General features: G+C 38.2%; 1 protein-coding gene across 1 annotated transcript in view; it reads right to left on the bottom strand.

Annotated features, from left to right (window-relative positions):
* LOC106055593 (uncharacterized) overlaps positions 1 to 25,103 on the bottom strand; it is a 34,511-nt gene extending 9,408 nt beyond the window's left edge. Inside the window, exons 1-8 of the mRNA XM_013211907.2 lie at positions 24,946 to 25,103; positions 22,097 to 22,236; positions 12,743 to 12,963; positions 10,965 to 11,131; positions 9,151 to 9,395; positions 8,202 to 8,512; positions 6,249 to 6,338; positions 5,497 to 5,623 (exon numbers count right to left, since the gene is read on the bottom strand). Of these exons, the coding sequence (XP_013067361.2) occupies positions 5,497 to 5,623; positions 6,249 to 6,338; positions 8,202 to 8,512; positions 9,151 to 9,395; positions 10,965 to 11,131; positions 12,743 to 12,963; positions 22,097 to 22,235 (1,300 nt within the window). The 5' untranslated portion in view covers position 22,236; positions 24,946 to 25,103. The remainder of the gene's footprint in view (positions 1 to 5,496; positions 5,624 to 6,248; positions 6,339 to 8,201; positions 8,513 to 9,150; positions 9,396 to 10,964; positions 11,132 to 12,742; positions 12,964 to 22,096; positions 22,237 to 24,945) is intronic.
* Positions 25,104 to 25,336: the final 233 nt, after the last annotated feature.

Here is a 25,336-nt window from a genome sequence, read left to right as displayed (position 1 = left end):
CTAGGTGAGGTGTTGTTTTCTTGTTTTTTTGGTAGAAGTGTGATATATGCTAAGTTGAAATCTCTAGGTAACTGTTCTGTCACTAACATGTCGCTGTATAGATTTAATAGTAGGGGTCCTATTTGGGGAAAAAAGGCTTTGTAAAATTCAAACGTCAGACCGTCTGGGCCAGGGGATTTGTTGTTTTGTGTTGTATCTAAAGCAGCCCTCAGTTCGTCTAGCGTAAAGGGAGCGTCTGTCTCTATCTGTTCTGTAATTGGTATTTCTTTGCAGTTCTGTAAAAATACTTTTTGTGCGTTGTCGTCCGTCTGTTCCTTGTCATACAAATTAGTAAAGTGTTTCGTAAATGTGTCTGTTATTTTGTCCAGGTCGTGTATAGTTTCTCCTTTACTATCAACAATGTTGTCAATAGTTCTGTCAATTTGAATGTTTTGTTCTGCTGATAAAAAAAGTTTGTTAGGCCCTTCGGTTATTTTTTTACTTTTGCACCTCAATTCCGCTCCTTTGTATTGATAGTTAAATAGTTCTTCTAGTTGTGTTAGTATATGTGTTTTGGCTGCTTCGTCTTCTTCGTGTGTTAGTAAATTTTTAAGTCTTTCCTCTTCTTTTTTCCTTTTTGAGTTAACTAGTGTGGCCAGTATTTGGCTTTGCTGCTTAATGGAGCTTTTAATTAGCGTCCATATTTGTGTGACTTTGAAATGGGGTGTGTTTGAGTCATGTATTATATTTTTGAGGAGGTTTGCGATTGTTTTTAAATAGAGCGGGTCATTTAGGAGGTCGTTGTTAAGTTTCCAGATCGGTGTTTTTTGTTTTTTCTTTTTTAGTTTTGGGTTCAGCAGTTCCACTAAGACTCCTTTGTGGTCTGTATATTGTAACGTCTCTACGAGATGTGTTACACTTTTTGTTTCGCACGCCCTTGGCACATACACTCTATCTATCCGTGTTTCTATTTGGTGTGCCTTGTCCCTGAACGTGGTGACCCGGCCCGTGACCTCTACTTCTCTATAGGCATCTACTAACCGGAAAGCCTTGATGACTCCCCCCAAATAGTCATGCGTTTTAATTGTTACATGAGGAGTAGGACCCTCTGTGTTTGTGTTTTGCTTGTCTAATTGGGAATCAATGTAATTTAAATCACCCCCTACTATCAAATTTTCTCCTGCGTACTGAGTGTGTAGAATGTCACTTAGCATTCCAAAAAACTCGTGTTTCTCTTTTTTTTGAGCGGGTGCATAAATGTTGACTAACGTGTATGTGTGTTTTTGTGAGCTTGTCCTAAGTATTACTATCCTCCCGCTATTGTCTTGATATGAGTGTGTGGTTGAAAACCTATTGGATGTTTGTAAAATGGCTGTCCCTCGTGGCTTTCTACCTAAACTAAAATAACCCTCCCGGAGGCCCATAAGAGAGACTGCTTTTTTGGCCTTGTACTCTAACTGTGTGTTGGTCTCTTGCAGAAAGATAAAATCTGGCTTGTATTTTCTTGTGAGGTGTGCTATGTAGGTGTGTTTATTGTTAAGCCCTCTGATGTTGAGTGTCAAAATTTTAATGTCTGCCATGAGTGTGTGAGATTGGTTTGCGTGTTTGTTATTCTATTGTGTGTGTGTGCGTTTTATCTTTAAAAGTTGCTTTGTTGTTTATGTGTTTGAATGTGTGTTAGGGTCCTCGCCCTCATCTATGACTAGCACTGACGGGGAGTCTGGAAAGTTCAGCTCGAGCTTGAACTGTTCTTCCTCTCTTTTCTCCTCCTCTACCCGGGGATCCTCGTTTAGATCCTCTGATGAGGAAGAGAGAGAGAGGGCCCTCTTTCTTGTTATTTTGGTTGGGGTGGTGGGTGCTGAACTTGCCCCTCCGGATGTTTTAATTTTTTTACTTTGCTTAGATTTGTTTTCAGGGCTGTTAGGTGGGGGGAGACCACTTGGAGTAGCTCCCATAGCTTCTATTTGTTTTTCCCCCTCCTTTGCTGCTTTCAACCATTGTGAAGCCATCTTTTTTTTGCTGTTGATCAATCTCGGATTGCTTTTTCTCTCCCTCCCCTTTAAGGGCCATGGCATAGGAGATTTTCCCTCCTACCTCCTTTGCACCTTCTGTGGAGTTTTGGTCCCGTCTGGGGTTCGCCCTATTTGGATTTGTTTTCAGGGCTGTTAGGTGGGGGGAGACCACTTGGAGTAGCTCCCATAGCTTCTATTTGTTTTTTTCCCCCTCCTTTGCTGCTTTCAACCATTGTGAAGCCATCTTTTTTTTGCTGTTGATCAATCTCGGATTGCTTTTTCTCTCCCTCCCCTTTAAGGGCCATGGCATAGGAGATTTTCCCTCCTACCTCCTTTGCACCTTCTGTGGGGTTTTGGTCCCGTCTTGGGTTCGCCCTATTTGGACACTGGTTTGACCAGTGCTGGTCCTGTCCGCAATGCCAGCACTGTTGTCTACGTCCTCGGATCGTCCTCATATCGTAATTGAATATAATGGGGGAGTTCAGTCTGTTTGCGGAGTTTGATCCAAGCCGCCCACTTATCTGAGTTGCCTAGCTTGATTGGCTCTATCTTGGAGCCTTCTTCTGCAAAGGCTCCAAAGATTTCTCCTATCTTTGATTTGTTTATGGTTGGTGCTACCCAGTGAAGGGTAACCCTGATTTTTTCGTCTTCTAAGGTACAGACATCTACCTTGAAGTCCTTATCATTCCCGAATGATTTCCCTAGTATACGGGTTCTCACTCGGGCGGATGTTGGGACCAGGAACCAGACAAAGGGGTTCTCGAAGCGATAGAGAGAACTCACTTCGTCCGGTGTTAGTTTCAGGCACTCTATTAGGCTCGCCATAGTGGCCTTAACAGCCCCTTGGCCTGACAGCTTTAGAAGCAAGGTACCTGGGGCGTGGACAAGTCCACCATCCAGGTCCTTTTTTTCAATAAAAAATGTCTTAACTGACATTTTTACAAGGGTTTATCACAAGTACAGAGACAGAAAAGAGACGATAACTACACTACAAACTACACAGTACTTTACTACACAACCCTCGCGCCGTCCACTCTAAACAGTAACACACAAAAATCCGCAGAATCACAAAAAAAACCACAGAAACACAAGTAATCCACAGAAATAAATCCTCAAGTGTTAGCTACTTAATCAATCTCGTATTCGAATCCTCAAAAAAAATAATAATAATAATAATTCCGTTATTAGAAAAAAATCTGCACAAAAATGATGTTTATAAGATTACTATTCGTCTTAAATTAGGTCTAACATATAATGCATACTAATTAGCTTTTTCTTATAAAAAAACTGCTTGCATAATTGATTTTAAAAATTAGAATTTTCGCTTTCAGGAAAAGAAAAAGTACCCGTTGTATCAGAACTTTGAATGGTCTAAAATATTGTGAAGTTGGATTTTCAATATCTCTTCTAGTTTACGAGATCTAAACGGGACGGACGGACAGACATTTCGCACAAAACTAATAGCGTCTTTTCCCCTTTCGGGGGCCGCTAAAAAGGTTGACAAATAACAATACACGTATTTGCTTTCTGGTATGTATAAAATTTTGTGTACAGATCCTATATAAACTACCAGCTCAAGGGCGTAGCCGGGAGGGGGGTGGAGGGGGTTTCGGGGTTTTCATTTCGTGACGGTTTTTTTTTCTTTTTGTTTATTGCAGGTGAGATTTTAATGTTAAAACATCAATCGCTGCAACGCAGCCAAGAGGATTAGAATTTAAAATTCTTTCTTCAATAAAATGAAAAAAATATAGCTAACGACAGTCACCAAATTAGATGAACGTAGCCATGGGGGGATTTTTTAGTTTAAAACCCCCCTTCCGAGTTTGTTTTTTTTAAATTTAAATCTTCAATCTCCAAATTCTATGAGCGTTATCTAAGTACATTTTTGAGTTACCCCCCCCTCCCCTCCAGAGAGTTTTGAGTTTAAAAACTGCATCTCCAATATTAAACTAAAGAAAACTACAGTCACCAACTTCAACGAGCGTAGCCAAAGGGGTTTTGAGTTTAAAACCCTCATCTAGATGGTTTTGAGTTTAAGACATCCCAAAATATGGTTTTGACGATAAAACATCCCTTTTAAAAAAAAAAATTCTAAACCAAACTTCAGTCACCAAATTCCTCGAACTACAGTCACTAAATTCCATGAGCGTGGCCAAAACCAATAATAAACTAAAGCAAAACTATAGTTACCGATTTCTACCAGTCGCTGAGCTCAATTAATAAAAGTAAAGTGAATAGTAGATTTGACATTTGACTTTACAATTTCATAAACGAAGAACAGCAGGATAATAATGCACTATAGACACGTCAGAATATGATTATTTTTTTTAGTATTAAATACCGGAAATAATGCTTGACGCCACTAATTCCAGGAGGAACATATTCAAGAGTACAAAAAAAACGACCGAAAGAATGAAGATTCCGAATGTAATAAATATGAATAGTTGCTGATCCCATGTGCCAGACTACCTACTAGTAGAACTATACGTAAAAAGTAAGGGTAGGCAAACCCTTCTAGACCTAGCAATCCATGTGGGGGGGGGGGGGCAGATTACGTTAAACCCATCTGTTTCTATTGCAGACAGTTAAGAATGTGACCAGCACATCAACAAACACATTTTTCTCCTAAACGTAGGTCAGGTACCATTAGAATAGGGCGCACTACAGGGCGTCTTATGAATCCGTAAAGTCAAATTCGAAGTCTAACCGGCTTTCCGACTCCAGACCCATTCGGTTCGAAAAGATTACACCCACGACTGCACGAGTTAAGTTTTGAATGCAGTGTCAAACTTTGTGCAGTTTGAGCCATGAAGACAGGTACGAATAGGATCGGAGGATTCAGCCTCCATCGTCTCATCCTGGCGCCTCCATGGAAACGTCTAGTGGTGAAACTAGATAGGCTGAGAACGGGAAGCGAACAAGGCCCCGGCAGTATACCCTGGATTGGGTGAGCTTTATCTTTTTTTATCTGTGAGCGCTTCTCTTCCCTTAAATAAAACCACGAAGGAGTCGTTTAGAGATGCGGGAGTCTTCTATTCTGCAGATGTGGCCTACCCATCGCAGCTGGGAATGCATCAGGATTGTGTGGATGCTTTGCTGGCCCGCTCTTCAAAGGACTTCTGTATCATGTATTTTTCTTGCCATTTACCATTCAGTATTTTCTATAAATATATAAATCAATACTGACCATTGGGAAGACATAGCTCTAGACCGCACCAGATGGAGAGAGACAGTGACCAAGAAAGCTATGGACAGTAAAAAAACATGGGTCTCAACTCAGGAAGGAGCTTGACAATACGAAAAATGGCCAGCTCCTCTACCACCGAAGCAAAAGCCACCTTAACCTGCGATATTTGTAAACGGGACTGTCTGTCAAAAATAGGGCTCCACAGCCACATGAGAAAGTGTGCTCAGAGATGAACCATAGTCGTTCTACGACTGAAGGAAGCCAACCAACCTTGATTTTCTATAAATATATAAATATTCAGACATGATAAATACTCACCAATGGAGATATAAAATTGTTTGTCTGGTTTTGCAGTGAGCACATCATTGTTTTGATTGTCCGGCAACGCGTTCATTTCTACGATGTCATAACTTTTCTGTGTAGGTCCACCTCTCATATTTAAAACCTGCAAAGACATTTGTAGACCTATTTATCTTAACAATAGTCAAGACAAAAAATATATTTTATGTTTTAAAAAGCTATACATGCGGTATTTCCCGTAGTATGCAGCCCCAGATGTGACCTACATATTTTGCCACAACTAGGTCAAGCATAACCATTGTCCGCAGGTGGTCGATTTAGATTTTCTTTTCGTCGTCTGCGTTTGTCCTCGGCAGCAGATTTTCTTTTGTTCTCAAATGTGTATCCCGCGGCCTTTGTGAGTGACCTCCAGCTGTCTCGTTCTGAGGCAGCATACAACCTGGTGCTCTCTTCTGTTTGCTAAGGCAAGTTGGCGCCTAAGCTGTTCTTTAAAGCGTTTCTGTGGGGCAAGTAGGTTACGTCGACCACCTTTTAGCTCACTAAAAAGACTGCTTTTGGCAAAAGTTCGTCCCCCATACGGGATACGTGCCCTGCCGAGCGTAACTGTCGGACCATAAGAGGGTAGAGGGACTTCTTACATACATGCTAAATAAACTTTACGTTGGCATACATTTATAAAGATGTCGAAGATACGAAGTGGTAAAAAGATCTGACACGATGCTGCAAGAAAGAAATGTTTCTTTACAGGAAAGAAAGGAATGCCAACTAACCCTTTTTGCCTTCAGTTCAATGGTGTTATTGAATGTTGCTTCTTCTTGTGGTGTGTCAAGTTGAGCTCGTTCATACTTGAGCACTGCTGCCTGAAATAAGAATCAATAAAATTAATTTTTTAAAATTAGATCTTGCATAGCCCTCGACACAAAAATCAAAGTGATGCGCTCCCTGATCATGCCACATTTGTATATGCTTTTGAGTTCTGGACCCTGACTGCAGAGAAGAAGATCCTTGCAATGGAACTATAGCAAAGTAATATTCTAATTTTATTAGAGCAACACAATTACTAAAATCACTAAACTTAGAGTCACTTCAGGACAGAAGAATATCAATTAAAGTATTTAAAATACATAAAACATAATTTACTAATAGAAAAAAAAAACCTAATGAAATACTCAGGAAGACACAAAGATAGAGGCACATTCCTTATTCTATGCGCTAGAACAAATTCTTATACGTGCACTTTCTTCCGTAGTGCCTTTAGAGAATGGAATGGGTTGCCTGAATAATAATGCGTAGGACGTTATTAACTTCTTTTTTTTTTTTAAGTAACGTCTGTAATATATAAGATCAGATAAGATGCAACATAAAGATCTTAGGTATCCCACTTATAGACCGCATCACAAATGTAGAGATTAGAGACAGAGTGCAACAGCGTTTGGGCCCCACGATGACATGCTAACTTTTGTCACGTATCGATTTAAATAAACCACATGTTAACTATTGTCACGTATCGATTTAAATAAACCACATGTTAACTATTGTCACGTATCGATTTAAATAAACCACATGTTAACTTTTGTCACGTATCGATTTAAATAAACCACATGTTAACTTTTGTCACGTATCGATTTAAATAAACCACATGTTAACTTTTGTCACGTATCGATTTAAATAAACCACATGTTAACTTTTGTCACGTATCGATTTAAATAAACCACCTGTTAACTTTTGTCACGTATCGATTTAAATAAACCACATGTTAACTTTTGTCACGTATCGATTTAAATAAACCAAAGTCTAGTTTAAAATACTTAACATATTTATGCCCAGTATCGCACTTGTATTTTATTAGATCTAATATTAATCTGAATATATTTTTTATTGAGCTTTGAAAGAAGATATTTATTTGATGCAGTCTATTTTGTATATTCTGTACATACAGTGATTCTTTGTTGTTGAATTAAAGTTCTGTATTTGATTTAAAAGGATCTACGTTTATTGAATCTCTAAGATAGCATTTAGATCTTGAGATATACATCTACAGAATCCCCGGCACCGTGCCGGCACGTCACAGTAACTTCTTGTAACGTCTTGTAACGTCTTGTAACGTCTTGTAACGTCTGACATCTCAAGAAAAGATCTACAACATTAGCAACATCGACGAATTAGCACATCTCAACAATCTTTAACAAGAATACTGTGACAACTATTGTAAAATCAAAAACAAAAAAAAACGCAAAATAAAACTGCTAAGACCTTCCTTCAGGGAACAGTACCAGGAGAAAGAAGATTAGGCAGACAGAGAAAGCGATGGGAAGAAAAATAAAAAAGAATGATCGGCCCTGCCATTGAGAGAGGTTCTATCCAAGGCAAAAGACAGAGAGGATTGGAGAAAGACGGTCGAAAGATCTTGTGTGGTGCCCCCAAAGGTCCAACAGACTAAGAGAGAGGTCAAGGTGAAGGGTCATTTCTAAGTCGCTCAAGATTTATCTGTATTCGTCTTTTTTTCCTCTGCCATCATTATTTTCAATGAAGTTTTACGTTGTATTATTAGGTTAAACCGAATTAATATCATTAATTCTTGATATAATCTCCATGGTTTTCATATTTCCACAGGGGGCACCACGAGTATACTATTCTGCTTAAAACCTCAGCTTTTGATCAAGAAATCCAGGGCTACATCTAGATCTAACTAAAATAGAAATATTATTATTAATGATTGGCACCTGAAAAACGTCCGTTGCTAGACATCGACCATGACCTTTAAATCTTATCCAAAAGACTTCTGTCACATTCTCTTTGGCCTGTAAAATGAAGTCAAATCTTTCGCCGCCATAGATCATGAGAGCGTCTACCTCAATGGGCTCAAAGTTCTCCCCATCGGAGGCAATGACTAGCATCGGGTGGTCATCGATGGTCACAAATATTGGACAGTTCAGGACACCATTGTACACCATTCGAAACCTAAACCTTTTACCAGGCTGGACTTGGAATTCTGGGTAGGGTAAGTGAACATTGTTGTTTGTCTTTCCCAAACCTGAAAACAGTATCCAAGAAAAAAGTTAGATTGTCTTAGAGTCTTGGAGGAAACCAAAATGACATTACGTTATGTAGAAGAAATTACGGAATTGAAAAAGCAACTGCTAATTGGACAAATTTTGATTTGGTAGATGAAATACTTGAGCTTTAAACGCCAAATAGTTATTTTCCTTAACTCATTTACGGAACCGGAAATTCCAAATCCCAGTATTCTTGGGAATTGAGCTGGAAGGTAAAGGCTACGGCTCGGTGCTCGGCTACCATGCCTAATTCCTAATTGTATAAGCATTTTTTTATAACAATTGTTTTTTGTAGATTTTTTAAAATATGGACTTTGATAGAGTTAAGTAGTCTATTAGTTTGTGCTTTATTAAAGTTTTTTTTTTCAAGAAATCGTCTAATGTGACGTTATCTCACATTGTTATACTAGAGAATTGTTTTGAATCTGGAGATTCAGCAGCGGTATTGTACAAGAAGATGTGCTGTATTCTATGTGAATACACAGGGCCAGCCGTGATCTAAATATTTTGCCACGTCTGACATAGACAAAGATGTTATTAATTTAATGTTTCTTTTGATCTACATAGGCCATTTTTATTAGTATCATAGAATAAAGTGTCCATGAAAGATGCCTACCATTAACCAGGATGCTGTGAATATCAGTTGTGTGTCCACCGTGGAAATCCTGGGCGTATGACTCTCCGGACATTCTCTTTGTCCAGTCGGTCAGTATGATATAGTGTTCGTACAAATCCTCATCATACAGGTGTCGGTGAGGATCTTTGGGATCACGGACCACCAGGCCTCCAAACAGACCTTCCGCTCTCTGCATTGAGGAATGGGAGTGCCAGAAGTGTGTGCCGGAATCTAAGGCCAAGAAACTGAAAAATTATAAATTGTGACAAAAAAAAAACGCAAACTAGAGACTGTATTTATTAATATTAAAATCTTATAATGAAAACCTGTTTCTTACAAGATAATACAAAATATTTATAGGAGAAATGTGAATTTTTTTCATATGCTAAATTTAACTTCTAACCGATGACAGTTTCAGAATTGTAACACGAGGGCGTGTTTCCAGCCTTATAGTTTGCACCCTTTGGAAACGTCCGTGAATAAGACATGTGTCTGAGAGGAATGAATTATGACCCCGCCCCCCAATGTCTTCACTAGCAAGTACATTTTGTAAAAAAATGTGTATTATGATTGCTGTCTTTGTAACATCTCAATGACCCAAATTACAGTCAACAAAAATTAATAGAATCAAAGAGCTTTCTAATGCTCGTATGCTACATTAAAAAATTGGCAGAATAAAACCTTAAACGCGTGTTTTTTTTGTTTTTTTTTAAATGAAGAGTTTTAATGAAAGTAACTCTCATCTCTTTTTTTTATCGTATTAATTGAGTTGGCGGCCCCGCATGAATTAAAAAAATATTTTCGCATAATGTAATAATAAATCATTTAAAAGGTTGCTATGGTGATTGTGTAGAGTGTAGACAGCAAAGAGATTCAGTGACATTCAATTGACTTGAAGCGAGCCTATCTCTTCTTTTCCAAATCATGTAAAAACCCCATGAGTAGCTTTCACATATATATATATGTATAGTTAAAAAGTACATCTTATACCTACATTTTGATAAACATTTATAAAATGGACGTCGCTCCAATAGTGTCTGTTATGGTAAGTATGAAAGTGTATATTTAAAACATGATAATGTGCTAAAAATATATGAATAAGCACCAAACATCTTTTATTACAAAGACAAGGCGTGTTAATTTAAAAGAAATGAAATTTAACATGCAGAGCAGCACATGGTTTCACTTTCTTTGTCTTGACCTTTGAGTGGGTTAGTTAACGTATTAAAACATCCCATATTCTTTGACTACACAACGCTGACCAGACGTCTGTCTAGCTGTGCGGGTATATCTCCAGAGGTAGAGATGAACAACTCCTACCCCCTTTTATTTGTTTAGTCCATCACATTGAGTTCATTGATAGACAGGTGACCACAAGTCAAATACAATTGAGTAAGCTTGATGTCAGCATATTGACCAATAAAGCAGTCTTAGTCTTGGTCTTATAATATTTATCAATAAACAAGTTACAAAGATTAGTTTGTAGTATCTGTTAAATAAAGCTGATCAACTTTAATTGATCAGCGATAGATAAAGTGACAATAAAGTGAAAATAAAAGTAAAATAAAAAGGATAAGAAAGGAATGCTATTAAGAAGTTTTGCAAAATGCTCAATATATAGTTATTTACTAGACGGTATCCGGCTCCGGCCGAATATCTCATTTTACTATCCGACCATGCCCGGCTCCGGCCAAATATAAAACAAATGCTATCCGGTGCTCCCCAAATATATATTTACACACGCTCCAATGCCGGAAACATTATTGCCAGGATATATAATGATGAGCTTTAGTATTGGAATGGACTAGACTTACTTGTATTTCATGGTTGACCAGCTGTGTATCGGACACTGGGTAATTAGATTGGTACCATCCATGTGTGGTGTTCCATGCTGCCTCATGCCATGCCAGTGGATGCTGGTTCCTTCTCCCAGCCCCATGCGATTATCAACGACAACTTCAACTTGGTCTCCTTTGCACACCTGGAGAACACATTACCAAATGCACACTAATCAAACATGATATGATGTCTGATACAAACTGATCATTTTGTTACTAGATCTAAAATGATGATGTGCCGACCAAAGACTTATATCTTAACTGGTCAACTATTGATTTTTTTATTTAATCATTTTAATGTCATCTAAATCGATACTGAAAAATAAAATGGCCATTCACTTTTCTTTTTCACCCCGCTTGCCTGGTCCAGCTTCATGCTTCTACGCCCATACTACATACAACATCAGTCATACGTTGCTGCGTAGGTTTAAACAAACAACAATTTTGTCTTCATCAGATGTGGAAAAATATGTAAGTCGCAAATGTTTTTTTCGTCATCATGTGAGATACTGTACTCATCATTCATCTTCGGAATCGTAGAAATCGCCATTTTCTTTGATTTTACTTGAACACTTTGAATAAGAGAACACTTTCAAGTCAGAGAACACTTGAAGTCATGGTACACTTTGAAGCCAGAGAACACTTTGAATAAGAGAACACTTTTAAGTCAGAAAACACTTTGAGTCAGAGAACACTTTCAAGTCAGAAAACACTTGAAGCCAGAGAACACTTGAAGTCATGGTACACTTTGAAGCCAGAGAACACTTTCAAGTCAGAGAACACTTGAAGCCAGAGAACACTTTCAAGTCAGAGAACACTTTCAAGTCAGAGAACACTTTCAAGTCAGAAAACACTTTCAAGTCAGAGAACACTTTCAAGTCAGAGAACACTTTCAAGTCAGAAAACACTTTCAAGTCAGAAAACACTTTCAAGTCAGAGAACACTTTCAAGTCAGAGAACACTTGAAGTCATGGTACACTTTGAAGCCAGAGAACACTTTCAAGTCAGAGAACACTTTCAAGTCAGAAAACACTTGAAGCCAGAGAACACTTTCAAGTCAGAGAACACTTGAAGTCATGGTACACTTTGAAGCCAGAGAACACTTTCAAGTCAGAGAACACTTTCAAGTCAGAGAACACTTGAAGTCATGGTACACTTTGAAGCCAGAGAACACTTTGGGTCACAGAACACTTTCAAGTCAGAGAACACTTTGAATAAGAGAACACTTTGAAGCCAGAGAACACTTTAAGAAGACCTATCATAGTTTGAAATATTTATTTGTTAAATAGCCAAAAACCTTATCGAGCGTGGTAACTGAGTTTTTAATCGCATGGCTTTCAAACCGATAGTGGGTCCCGTAAGTTAGTTGGGGAAAAATAAAGGCGGTTGGTCGTTGTGCTGGCCACTTGACACCCTCGTCAACCGTAGGCCACAGACACAGATGACCATTACATCGTCTGCCCTTTGGACCACAAAGTCTGAAAGGGGAACTTTTTTTTTTAACCGATCGGTCTCAAGTTTGTATCCAGGAGAAGACTGAAATTTTGAGCTTCGGGATATTTAGGACACCCCTGAGTACCCAACTCTAATGGGTACCTGATAAAGAAATGGCGGAGGGTTATTGTGACAGTTACCTGCTACACCTCTGGTTTGTGAGACATGATGCCCGCGGAAGCACACAGGACGCTTTTATTTCGTCTTTATCCTTAAATTATTATTGAAAATATTTTTAAGATGTTTTTATTGATACTTACAAAAATGTTAGGACCAGGTATCATTCGGTTAGCTGTGAGAATCCCCCTCACTGTACCATCAGCAGGCACACACTGTGGAAGTGAGCAGTGGCTCTTGTTCTGTGGACATCCATAGCATGCAGTGGACATTGAGGCGTAGAGCTCAAGGAGAAAGTAGTACCGGCAGGTCATAGAAGGCGCTCCATTCTCGCATGGTCGTCTGCAGGAATGATTCCTGTAATCTGTTTGGTAATATTTAGACTTCTTGACACAAATATTTCTTATTTTAACCCTTAAAACGCGTGTGGTAGTTTAGCCTCTATACATCAGAATTGTAATTCCATTTCATTGTAAGACAGCTCATCGCTTAAAGGGTTAAAGATGAAAGACAATTACGTTCCATGATCGACATGAATTCAAATAATTTTTGTAAACGAGTGATCATTTTTACCAAGTTTATATCAACTCAATCTCTCTGTCTGTCTTTCTGACTGTCTGGTAGAAAGTTTGAACATGTTTTTCTCCCCTTTCCCCTATGCCGTTATGAGACTCATCAAAAATAAAAGAAACCGACTAGAAATTGTTGCTTGTGGAGATTTGGGGTTACTAATTACAAACATAGAGCCGATCTTAAATGCACTTACAAAATCCTATTCAACTCATTAAAGTCAAAATTTTTTTCAAATGTATATTTTAAACGAAATTTATAATCTCAATAAACAATCCTTTAACATTTTTTTTAATTTTACATTTTTGGATTTAGGGGTCCGTGGGTAATGACTATATCAAGGGGTCCCCGGATAAAAAGTTTGTGAACCACTGCTCTAGTCTAGAAGAAATAAAAAAAAGTGGAACATAATCTTTATCAAGCAACAATACACATTACTATCCATATTCAATGATGATCAACATAAGTAGGCTTAACATAAAGCTTCAAACTTATGAACTGAACAGACTGATAAGTTAACCCTGAAACAAATCTCCTCTAATTATACGTTTTGAAGCCGAAAGTTCTCGTAGCAGTAAGTAGCTTACTATAATGAAACTTGATGAACAAGTGGTATAATTGATACAAAAGATGGTCTGGCAGAGACAGAAGAAGAGCTGGCTGACTCGGTGACGCGCATAGACAAGACTTCCGCAGCTGATGGCATGCAAATCAATGACGAAAAGCCACACATTATGATCAATAGCCAAACAGGGCTTAAAAATGGACATCAGTTTTAGAGGCGAAAAGCTAGCGTAGGTCAGAAGTTTTTAATAACTCATCATTTCAAACGAAGGAACCAAACCTGAACTACTGGCCAGAATTGCAAAGTTCAGAGCATCACTCATCATTTCAAACGAAGGAAACAAAACTTAACTACTGGCCAGAATTACAAAGTTCAGAGCATCACTCATCATTTCAAACGAAGGAAACAAAACTTAACTACTGGCCAGAATTGCACAGTTCAGAGCATCACTCATCATTTCAAACGAAGGAAACAAAACTTAACTACTGGCCAGAATTGCACAGTTCAGAGCATCACTCATCATTTCAAACGAAGGAAACAAAACTTAACTACTGGCCAGAATTGCACAGTTCAGAGCATCACTCATCATTTCAAACGAAGGAAACAAAACTTAACTACTGGCCAGAATTGCAAAGTTCAGAGCATCACTCATCATTTCAAACGAAGGAAACAAAACTTAACTACTGGCCAGAATTGCAAAGTTCAGCGCATCACTCATCATTTCAAACGAAGGAAACAAAACTTAACTACTGGCCAGAATTGCACAGTTCAGAGCATCACTCATCATTTCAAACGAAGGAAACAAAACTTAACTACTGGTCAGAATTGCACAGTTCAGAGCATCACTCATCATTTCAAACGAAGGAAACAAAACTTAACTACTGGCCAGAATTGCAAAGTTCAGAGCATCACTCATCATTTCAAACGAAGGAAACAAAACTTAACTACTGGCCAGAATTGCACAGTTCAGAGCATCACTCATCATTTCAAACGAAGGAAACAAAACTAAACTACTGGCCAGAATTGCACAGTTCAGAGCATCACTCATCATTTCAAACGAAGGAAACAAAACTTAACTACTGGCCAGAATTGCACAGTTCAGAGCATCACTCATCATTTCAAACGAAGGAAACAAAACTTAACTACTGGCCAGAATTGCAAAGTTCAGAGCATCACTCATCATTTCAAACGAAGGAAACAAAACTTAACTACTGGCCAGAATTGCAAAGTTCAGAGCATCACTCATCATTTCAAACGAAGGAAACAAAACTTAACTACTGGCCAGAATTGCACAGTTCAGAGCATCACTCATCATTTCAAACGAAGGAAACAAAACTTAACTACTGGCCAGAATTGCATAGTTCAGAGCATCACTCATCATTTCAAACGAAGGAAACAAAACTTAACTACTGGCCAGAATTGCACAGTTCAGAGCATCACTCATCATTTCAAACGAAGGAAACAAAACTTAACTACTGGCCAGAATTGCATAGTTCAGAGCATCACTCATCATTTCAAACGAAGGAAACAAAACTTAACTACTGGCCAGAATTGCACAGTTCAGAGCATCACTCATCATTTCAAACGAAGGAAACAAAACTTAACTACTGGCCAGAATTGCAAAGTTCAGAGCATCACTCATCATTTCAAACGAAGGAAACAAAACTTAACTACTGGCCAGAATTGCAAAGTTCAGAGCATCACTCATCATTTCAAACGAAGGAAACAAAACTTAACTACTGGCCAGAATTGCAAAGTTCAGAGCATCACTCATCATTTCAAACGAAGGAAACAAAACTTAACTACTGGCCAGAATTGCACAGTTCAGAGCATCACTCATCATTTCAAACGAAGGAAACAAAACTTAACTACTGGCCAGAATTGCAAAGTTCAGAGCATCACTCATCATTTCAAACGAAGGAAACAAAACTTAACTACTGGCCAGAATTGCAAAGTTCAGAGCATCACTCATCATTTCAAACGAAGGAAACAAAACTTAACTACTGGCCAGAATTGCACAGTTCAGAGCATCACTCATCATTTCAAACGAAGGAAACAAAACTTAACTACTGGCCAGAATTGCATAGTTCAGAGCATCACTCATCATTTCAAACGAAGGAAACAAAACTTAACTACTGGCCAGAATTGCACAGTTCAGAGCATCACTCATCATTTCAAACGAAGGAAACAAAACTTAACTACTGGCCAGAATTGCATAGTTCAGAGCATCACTCATCATTTCAAACGAAGGAAACAAAACTTAACTACTGGCCAGAATTGCACAGTTCAGAGCATCACTCATCATTTCAAACGAAGGAAACAAAACTTAACTACTGGCCAGAATTGCACAGTTCAGAGCATCACTCATCATTTCAAACGAAGGAAACAAAACTTAACTACTGGTCAGAATTGCACAGTTCAGAGCATCACTCATCATTTCAAACGAAGGAAACAAAACTTAACTACTGGCCAGAATTGCAAAGTTCATAGCATCACTCATCATTTCAAACGAAGGAAACAAAACTTAACTACTGGCCAGAATTGCACAGTTCAGAGCATCACTCATCATTTCAAACGAAGGAAACAAAACTTAACTACTGGCCAGAATTGCAAAGTTCAGAGCATCACTCATCATTTCAAACGAAGGAAACAAAACTTAACTACTGGCCAGAATTGCACAGTTCAGAGCATCACTCATCATTTCAAACGAAGGAAACAAAACTTAACTACTGGCCAGAATTGCATAGTTCAGAGCATCACTCATCATTTCAAACGAAGGAAACAAAACTTAACTACTGGCCAGAATTGCACAGTTCAGAGCATCACTCATCATTTCAAACGAAGGAAACAAAACTTAACTACTGGCCAGAATTGCATAGTTCAGAGCATCACTCATCATTTCAAACGAAGGAAACAAAACTTAACTACTGGCCAGAATTGCACAGTTCAGAGCATCACTCATCATTTCAAACGAAGGAAACAAAACTTAACTACTGGCCAGAATTGCAAAGTTCAGAGCATCACTCATCATTTCAAACGAAGGAAACAAAACTTAACTACTGGCCAGAATTGCAAAGTTCAGAGCATCACTCATCATTTCAAATGAAGGAAACAAAACTTAACTACTGGCCAGAATTGCAAAGTTCAGAGCATCACTCATCATTTCAAACGAAGGAAACAAAACTTAACTACTGGCCAGAATTGCACAGTTCAGAGCATCACTCATCATTTCAAACGAAGGAAACAAAACTTAACTACTGGCCAGAATTGCAAAGTTCAGAGCATCACTCATCATTTCAAACGAAGGAAACAAAACTTAACTACTGGCCAGAATTGCAAAGTTCAGAGCATCACTCATCATTTCAAACGAAGGAAACAAAACTTAACTACTGGCCAGAATTGCACAGTTCAGAGCATCACTCATCATTTCAAACGAAGGAAACAAAACTTAACTACTGGCCAGAATTGCAAAGTTCAGAGCATCACTCATCATTTCAAACGAAGGAAACAAAACTTAACTACTGGCCAGAATTGCACAGTTCAGAGCATCACTCATCATTTCAAACGAAGGAAACAAAACTTAACTACTTGCCAGAATTGCATAGTTCAGAGCATCACTCATCATTTCAAACGAAGGAAACAAAACTTAACTACTGGCCAGAATTGCACAGTTCAGAGCATCACTCATCATTTCAAACGAAGGAAACAAAACTTAACTACTGGCCAGAATTGCACAGTTCAGAGCATCACTCATCATTTCAAACGAAGGAAACAAAACTTAACTACTGGTCAGAATTGCACAGTTCAGAGCATCACTCATCATTTCAAACGAAGGAAACAAAACTTAACTACTGGCCAGAATTGCAAAGTTCAGAGCAGCACTCATCATTTCAAACGAAGGAAACAAAACTTAACTACTGGCCAGAATTGCACAGTTCAGAGCATCACTCATCATTTCAAACGAAGGAAACAAAACTTAACTACTGGCCAGAATTGCAAAGTTCAGAGCATCACTCATCATTTCAAACGAAGGAAACAAAACTTAACTACTGGCCAGAATTGCAAAGTTCAGAGCATCACTCATCATTTCAAACGAAGGAAACAAAACTTAACTACTGGCCAGAATTGCAAAGTTCAGAGCATCACTCATCATTTCAAACGAAGGAAACAAAACTTAACTACTGGCCAGAATTGCAAAGTTCAGAGCATCACTCATCATTTCAAACGAAGGAAACAAAACTTAACTACTGGCCAGAATTGCAAAGTTCAGAGCATCACTCATCATTTCAAACGATGGAAACAAAACTTAACTACTGGCCAGAATTGCAAAGTTCAGAGCATCACTCATCATTTCAAACGAAGGAAACAAAACTTAACTACTGGCCAGAATTGCAAAGTTCAGAGCATCACTCATCATTTCAAACGAAGGAAACAAAACTTAACTACTGGCCAGAATTGCACAGTTCAGAGCATCACTCATCATTTCAAACGAAGGAAACAAAACTTAACTACTGGCCAGAATTGCATAGTTCAGAGCATCACTCATCATTTCAAACGAAGGAAACAAAACTTAACTACTGGCCAGAATTGCACAGTTCAGAGCATCACTCATCATTTCAAACGAAGGAAACAAAACTTAACTACTGGCCAGAATTGCACAGTTCAGAGCATCACTCATCATTTCAAACGAAGGAAACAAAACTTAACTACTGGCCAGAATTGCACAGTTCAGAGCATCACTTGCAAATCTCAAAACAAGTAGGAAAAACAAAGCCATTGTCTCGAAACTAAAATCAGGCTGATGCACTTCTTGGTCATGGCCACCTTGTTAGTTGCTTAAGAATCTTGGACGCTGACTGAAGAACTAGAGAAAAGGATTCTACCAAAGGAATTTAGATGGATCCACAAATGAGGAGATTCGGAACAATGGCAATCGGACCCCACGATGACCTGCTGACCACTATCAAAAAACGCATAATTAAACTTCATGGTCATATCACAAGGTCCCCATGACTTGCAAATATCTTCCTACAGGGAACAGTACCAGGAAAAAGAAGAAGAGGCAGACAGAGAATGCGATGTGTAAGACAATATCAAAGAGTGAACGGGCCTGTCACTGAAAGAGATTCTGTTCAAGGTAAAAGATAAAGAGAAATGGAAAAGGCGATCGATAGATTAAGTGGTGAACCAACAATTCAACCGACTAAGGGTGATAGGCGAAGGATAGGCATATAGATGGGTCTTCATAGAATCAGTATATCTCCTGGTTATGCGTGGCCTCCATTCCTTCTCAGCTGGTATAGCACCATACAATCAAGTTATTTAGCAGATTTTGGTGTTTGGTTGTTGTTGTTTTTTTTTGGTCAGTGTCCAAATTTTACATGCATACAATGTCTTTTGTATATAGTTTTTTTTTCCTCAATGTTTCGCTTGTCCGCTGCTACAGAATGTCCTGTTACATGCTGATATTCTTCCTTTATGTCTAGAAATAGGTCATTTCTAGAAATAATCATTCTTCCTAGATTTGACAGTCTCTTCATTTTGAAATACATATTGATATAATCGCAATCGTTTTATATTCTCCTCGGTCTGATCACCTGATGTCTTTATAACATAATTAGTTCTACTGCCATTTACTATATTATATTTTAGTCAAGATGCTTCTTCAAGTTCTGTAAGAGCACTAGAAATGTTATCGGCATAAGCATGGTATTGTAGAATTGAATAGTGCCATTGTTTTGTAAAGGACTCTTTCTATCTTTAAATAGTTTGGAATTGTTCCCCTTGATTTCTATTTAATGCCCCTTTATTTTGTTTTATTATTGAACAATATCTGTATTGTAACGTCAATCGTAGTCCGTGCGTTAGGACAAAAACTTAATACGTTTTATTATAAAGAAATAGGAAAAAAACGCATCAACAAATAGAAAAACCATTCCGCTAATAGAAATACACTGTACAGTATTAACAAATAGGAAATTTTCAAAAAATCACTGATAGAGAATAGATACATCGATAAAATGCCTATAGGTCTAGCCACTAGCGGATCCAGAACTTTGGAGTGGGGGGGGGGGGGGGCGATTTTTTTCCAAACCCTAACCCTAACGCCCAGTAAACCCTAACCCTACGCATAAACGTGCATACAGCGCGCGCGCGCACACACACATACACACGCACACACATATATATATATATATATATATATATATATATATATATATATATATATATATATATATATATATATATATATATATATATATATATATATATATATATATATATATATATATATATATAATATGAGAATAAAAAATCAGCATTTCTCAACCTTCGGCGAAAACCAAAACAACTGGGGCAGCGCTATAAGGTTCTCTGGTGAAGTTCGGGGCGAAGCCCCGACGCCACAAGCGTTTTCTTGCTTTTTTCACTGCAGAAACGCATTCTCCTGACAAGTACAGCTCATTATTCATCAATGGAGTTCGGGGCGAAGCCCCGACGCCATAAGCGTTTTCTTGCTTTTTTGACTGCAGATACGCATTCTCCTGACAAGTACAGCTCATTCTTCACAATGTAGTTCGGGGCGAAGCCCCGACGCCAAAAGCGTTTTCTTGCTTTTTTCACTGCGGAAACGCATTCTCCTGACATCTACAACTCATTACCCATAAATGAAGTTCGGGGCGAAGCCCCGACGCCAAAAGCGTTTTCTTGCATTCTTCTCTGCAGAAACGTATTCTCCTGACATCTACAACTCATTACTCATAAATGGAGTTCAGGGCGAAGCCCCGACGCCAAAAGCGTTTTCTTGCATTCTTCACTGCAGAAACGCATTCTCCTGACCTGAAGCTCATTATTCATACTATTAAAAAACGACCTTTCGAATAATGTTGTACTTGAAAAATATTCTAATTTGAATTTATAGACCCATAATACATTGCAAATAAAACCGATTTGTTCCTTGAAAAGATAGGATACCCCACGTATTTAGATTTTTGCTTTGAGGATCGCCGCCGAAAAAAACTTATTCGATAAATAGTATTCAAGAAAACTCCAGCATAAATTGTGAGTTATAGTCCCAAATTTATTTAGCTAGAAAAATATCAGATTGAGTAAAGGTTGGGAAAAGGCGACTATGAAAACGTTATTTGAGTCTAGAACTCATCTCAATCATGACTCTTATACTGAAAAATTTCGTTTGAATTCTAACTTTTCCAATGCAAAGTCTTTCTTAAAATACTTATGATAACTTCATGTGAAATTACAAAAACTCTGTCTGGAAACGGGAATGGCGGTAGAGTGAAAACGATTAGTCCTCGCTCCTTTACTAATTTCTGCTAAAGATTGCATTTGGCATTAAAGAATAGGTATGGGGCGACTCGATATAAGAATTTAATTTATAGTATATATAAATTATATTAGTGACAGATTTTTTTATTTTTGTAATTTCTTAACTATAATACAAAAAGAAAAAGTATTGATTTGTCCGATGGGGGAAATGCGATTGCGTGTATCGCCCCTCCCACCTGGTACAACCCTTTTTCATTTAAATTTTCTAATGATACAATTTGAGATTAGAGTGTGGTACGACATATTTACAATGGGTCACATATCAATACGTAGTTTATATTATATAGATATTCAACTAATTTTATTCACAAACTTTGATTCTCCACAAAAATAGGACCGCCCCCCCCCAGCACTCAGAGGGCTAGAGTGGGGAGGGCAGTACTTGCAATCGCCCCCCCCCCCTCACCCCACCGAATCGGCCAAAATACCAGAAGGGGAGCGACATAATATAAAATTTATATATTAATTCAACTAATTTTGTTCACAAACTATGATTTCTCAATAAAAACGGACCGCCCCCCCACTCAAAGGGTTTAGGTGGGAAGGGCAGAAGAGGTATTCGTCCCCTCCCCCCACCAATCGGCAAACAGGGAACGACATAATATAAAGATCGGTTAAAATATCAATAACAAGTTACAAGGATATAGATATTTAATTGATTTTGTTAGCAGGCTGTGATTTCTACCAATAAATTGGACCGCCCCCCCCACTCGAAAGTTAAGGGGGGGGGGGCGGGATTGATACCATCGCCCCCTCCCGACCCCACCAAATCGGCCAAGATACTAGAGGGGGGGGCGAAATAATCTAAAAATAGGTTGAAATATAAATAATTAGTATATATTTTTAACATAAGTAATAAATTCGTATACAAATTGTGTGAATCCTATACTAAAGTTCGTCCGCCCCCCCCCCGGCGGGGGGGGGGGGGTCGGCCGAGTAGGGGGGGGGCGATCGCCCCTACCGCCCCCCCCCCTGGATCCGCCAGTGGGTCTAGCATTAAAAGTAAGTTACAAACCATAAATGTCGTAGGGGTTCCGTTTTTGATGGTCCGGGTCATCGTCAATGTTGAAATACACTGCTACAGCCACTGACCCCAGCACCAGGGTCAGGTAGAGGCTAGCCTGCATCTTCTGTATAGACATGGTCTTGGCCATCCTAGTAAATTAACATTATTACATCCCTTTAATTATATACAGTGGGTAATATACATCAATAATTTGAATTTAATTTTACATTTACTGCCAACTTTTAGTTATCCATGTTGAAAATTGGTGCTGTGTAACAACCATTTTTTTTTTATAAAGCTTATATCAACTCAATCTCTCTGTCTGGTAAAAAGTTTGTACACGTTATTTCTTCCACACCCAATCTCGGATCTAAAATTTTGCACAATTATTTAAAATTACTTGACAACACAAGAATTACCAAAAAAAAAAAAAAATTCGTTAATTAACTATTGGTAATTAATTATTTTGTTTGGTATCTCGAACAAGTGAAAGAAATTGTACTTGACAGATGTGTTGGTATAAGCTGAATTGGTTGTTGTATACTTTGTAGAGAGAAAAGTTTGAAACTAACAATAGATAACTATGAAACCTTCTATTTTTATAAGCACTTCCATGGCACAGTGGTTAGTGAATTAGCTTGAGGAGCCTGAGGAGGCTTTAGCCCTCGCGTTCGCATTCAGGTCGTTCAAATATGTATCGGGGATCGCGAGTTCGAATCCTGGTGAAGACTGGTATATTTAATTTTGGGATCTCTTGGCGCCTCTGAGTCCACTCAGCTCTAATGGGTTCCTGGCATTAATTGGGTAAAATTAAAGGCGGTTGGTCGTTGTTTGGCCACATGACACAGTCGTTAACCTTGGGCCACAGAAACAGATATACCTTTACATCATCAGCCCCATAGATCACAAGGTCTGAAAGGGGAACTTTACTTTCACTTTGCTGCGCTTAAGATTTTTTTAAAGTACTTTTTATGTTTTTTTTTTTGTTTTGTTTTTTTGTTTGTTTAGTTTCTGCATTATACCACCATTTTTTTTGTTTCACTTGGCCTTCTTTTTCTCTCTTACTGAGTGCCTAAAGCAGCGCGGAAAAATCTTCTCCCAGATACTCCCTCCCCCACCGTCCACCTGAGATTGGGCATGCTATAAGCATGGAAGTAACGCTATATAAAAGCTATATTTGTTTTCTTACTGAATTGAATTGTTAACAGAGCGTAAATGAGATCAAAGTGTAAAGTAAAAATAAAAAGTTCGCTTTTAAAAGATATAACATAGCCGTTGCACCAGAACTTTGCAGGATTTTTAAATTATTGATCATTCGGTCCATGTATTTGTTTTTAATACATTCTGTTTCTCTACAGATGTTCGGGTTAATTGTAGGCCCTAAATGTGTTTTCAGCGTCTGTGTGTGTGTGGTGCAGTAGTAATATAAATGTATTAACGTATATTAAATGTTTGTATAGTATTATGGGCTTGAATACGTTTATTATGACTATCTCGCACTACACGCAACGCTTGTTTCCTTTGTCTTTGTTAAGCCTCTAAATGTCGTCTGCTCGTGTGCGCATGCGCCTTGTTGTACACTTTTTTCTCTTTACCAAAGGGAAATAATCTCTACTTTACGCGTGGTTCTTTCTGGGGCACGGGTTTTCAGTTCAGTGCCTCGCAAGTTGATCTGACGGTATTGTTGAAGACATAGTGACCTAGCGTGGCCCGACGAGGGATAGAGTGTTATTAGATCTAGGCTCTGTGGAAAAGTTTATGTTCACAATGTGTGTAGGCTAATGTATACATCTACAATCTGTAGTCAATTACAAATTCTTTAAAGCAATAGTGAAATAATTTATTGTCGCAATTATACCAATGATGGTAATAGACAGTACAAAATATTACATAGGCCTACATAGTCAGTTGGATGGATGGACAGATAGATAGATAGATAGATAGATAGATAGATAGATAGATAGATAGATAGATAGATAGATAGATAGATAGATAGATAGATGGATAGATAGATAGATATATGGATAGATAGATAGATAGATCGATGGATAGATAGATAGATAGATAGATAGATAGATAGAGAGATAGATAGAGAGATAGATAGATATATGGATAGATAGATAGATCGATGGATAGATAGATAGATAGATAGATACCCACTAGGCACGACGGGGAACAACTAAATACTAATTAACTTCATCAATGCAAATATTCTTCGAATGCTAAAAATAAAACCATTCTATGTGGTCGGTATTTAACAACTACAAAACCTCAAGATCTTTTACCGAGCTGAACTCGTCGATATAAATATGGATTGCTGCATGGTTGTGCGGTATGCGCGCTGGACTGTCGTTCGGACTTCTCGATGGTCCCGAGTTCAAACTGTGCCCGCTGCCATCCCCCGTCGTCCTGCGGGAGGTTTGGACTAGGAAGTAGATTATCTTCAACTCTGATAAACATCCGAAACATGTAAAACATTTTTACAAACATAAACAAACAATAGATTAAATTAAAATTTATGAAAGACAGAAATATCAATCTCCAACTCGTGTCATGGGCCGCATCTAAAAAAAAAGATTTTTGTTTTTATTCCAAAGAAATCGATTCTCGTAAGATTCATTTTATACATCGATAGAAGTCGCAAGGAGTGACGGATGTGACCCGCAAGCAAGAACAAGTTTATATAAGCTTTAATTTTGTATAGGTGATAAAAGACCTATGATAGATTAAGATAACTTCCCTTATCTTTTATATTTGTATAAGTTACAGACAATCCTACAAAATAAGACAATGTGTATCCATAATACAGACTATTTTACTCTCTCTGTTTAATTAGCATCCTAATTAGTCAGACTTACCATACCAACGAAAGGAACAATTAAGTTAATATTCACATTAGAAATAAGAAACATAACGTTTCACTTTCAACCAGATCTAGTATTATATTTTTTTCTCTGCTATCCATCAACTAGGTCATCTGACTCGAATCACGTGGGTATGAAAAACGGCTGCTGACGCCCTGGTTACTCCCGCCTCCCTGACCTCATTCCCGCTTTTGAATATCCCCCCCCCACCTCAAACCTCCAGCGCGCCCATGTCTGGATCTCGGCATGATAGGACGGGACTTGATGTAATATGTAAAATCGTCTTAAAAAAACAAACAAACAAAGAACTAAGAACTTATGCATATAAGTGCAGAACACATTTGTTAAGAGTGCATATAAACAGACCAGCAAAACTCACGACTGT

The sequence above is a fragment of the Biomphalaria glabrata genome, chromosome 15, assembly GCF_947242115.1.
Source record: "Biomphalaria glabrata chromosome 15, xgBioGlab47.1, whole genome shotgun sequence".
Taxonomy (NCBI): Eukaryota; Metazoa; Mollusca; class Gastropoda; family Planorbidae; genus Biomphalaria; species Biomphalaria glabrata.
Note: the sequence above shows the minus strand (reverse complement) of the source record. Positions and strands in the feature narration are given on the sequence as shown.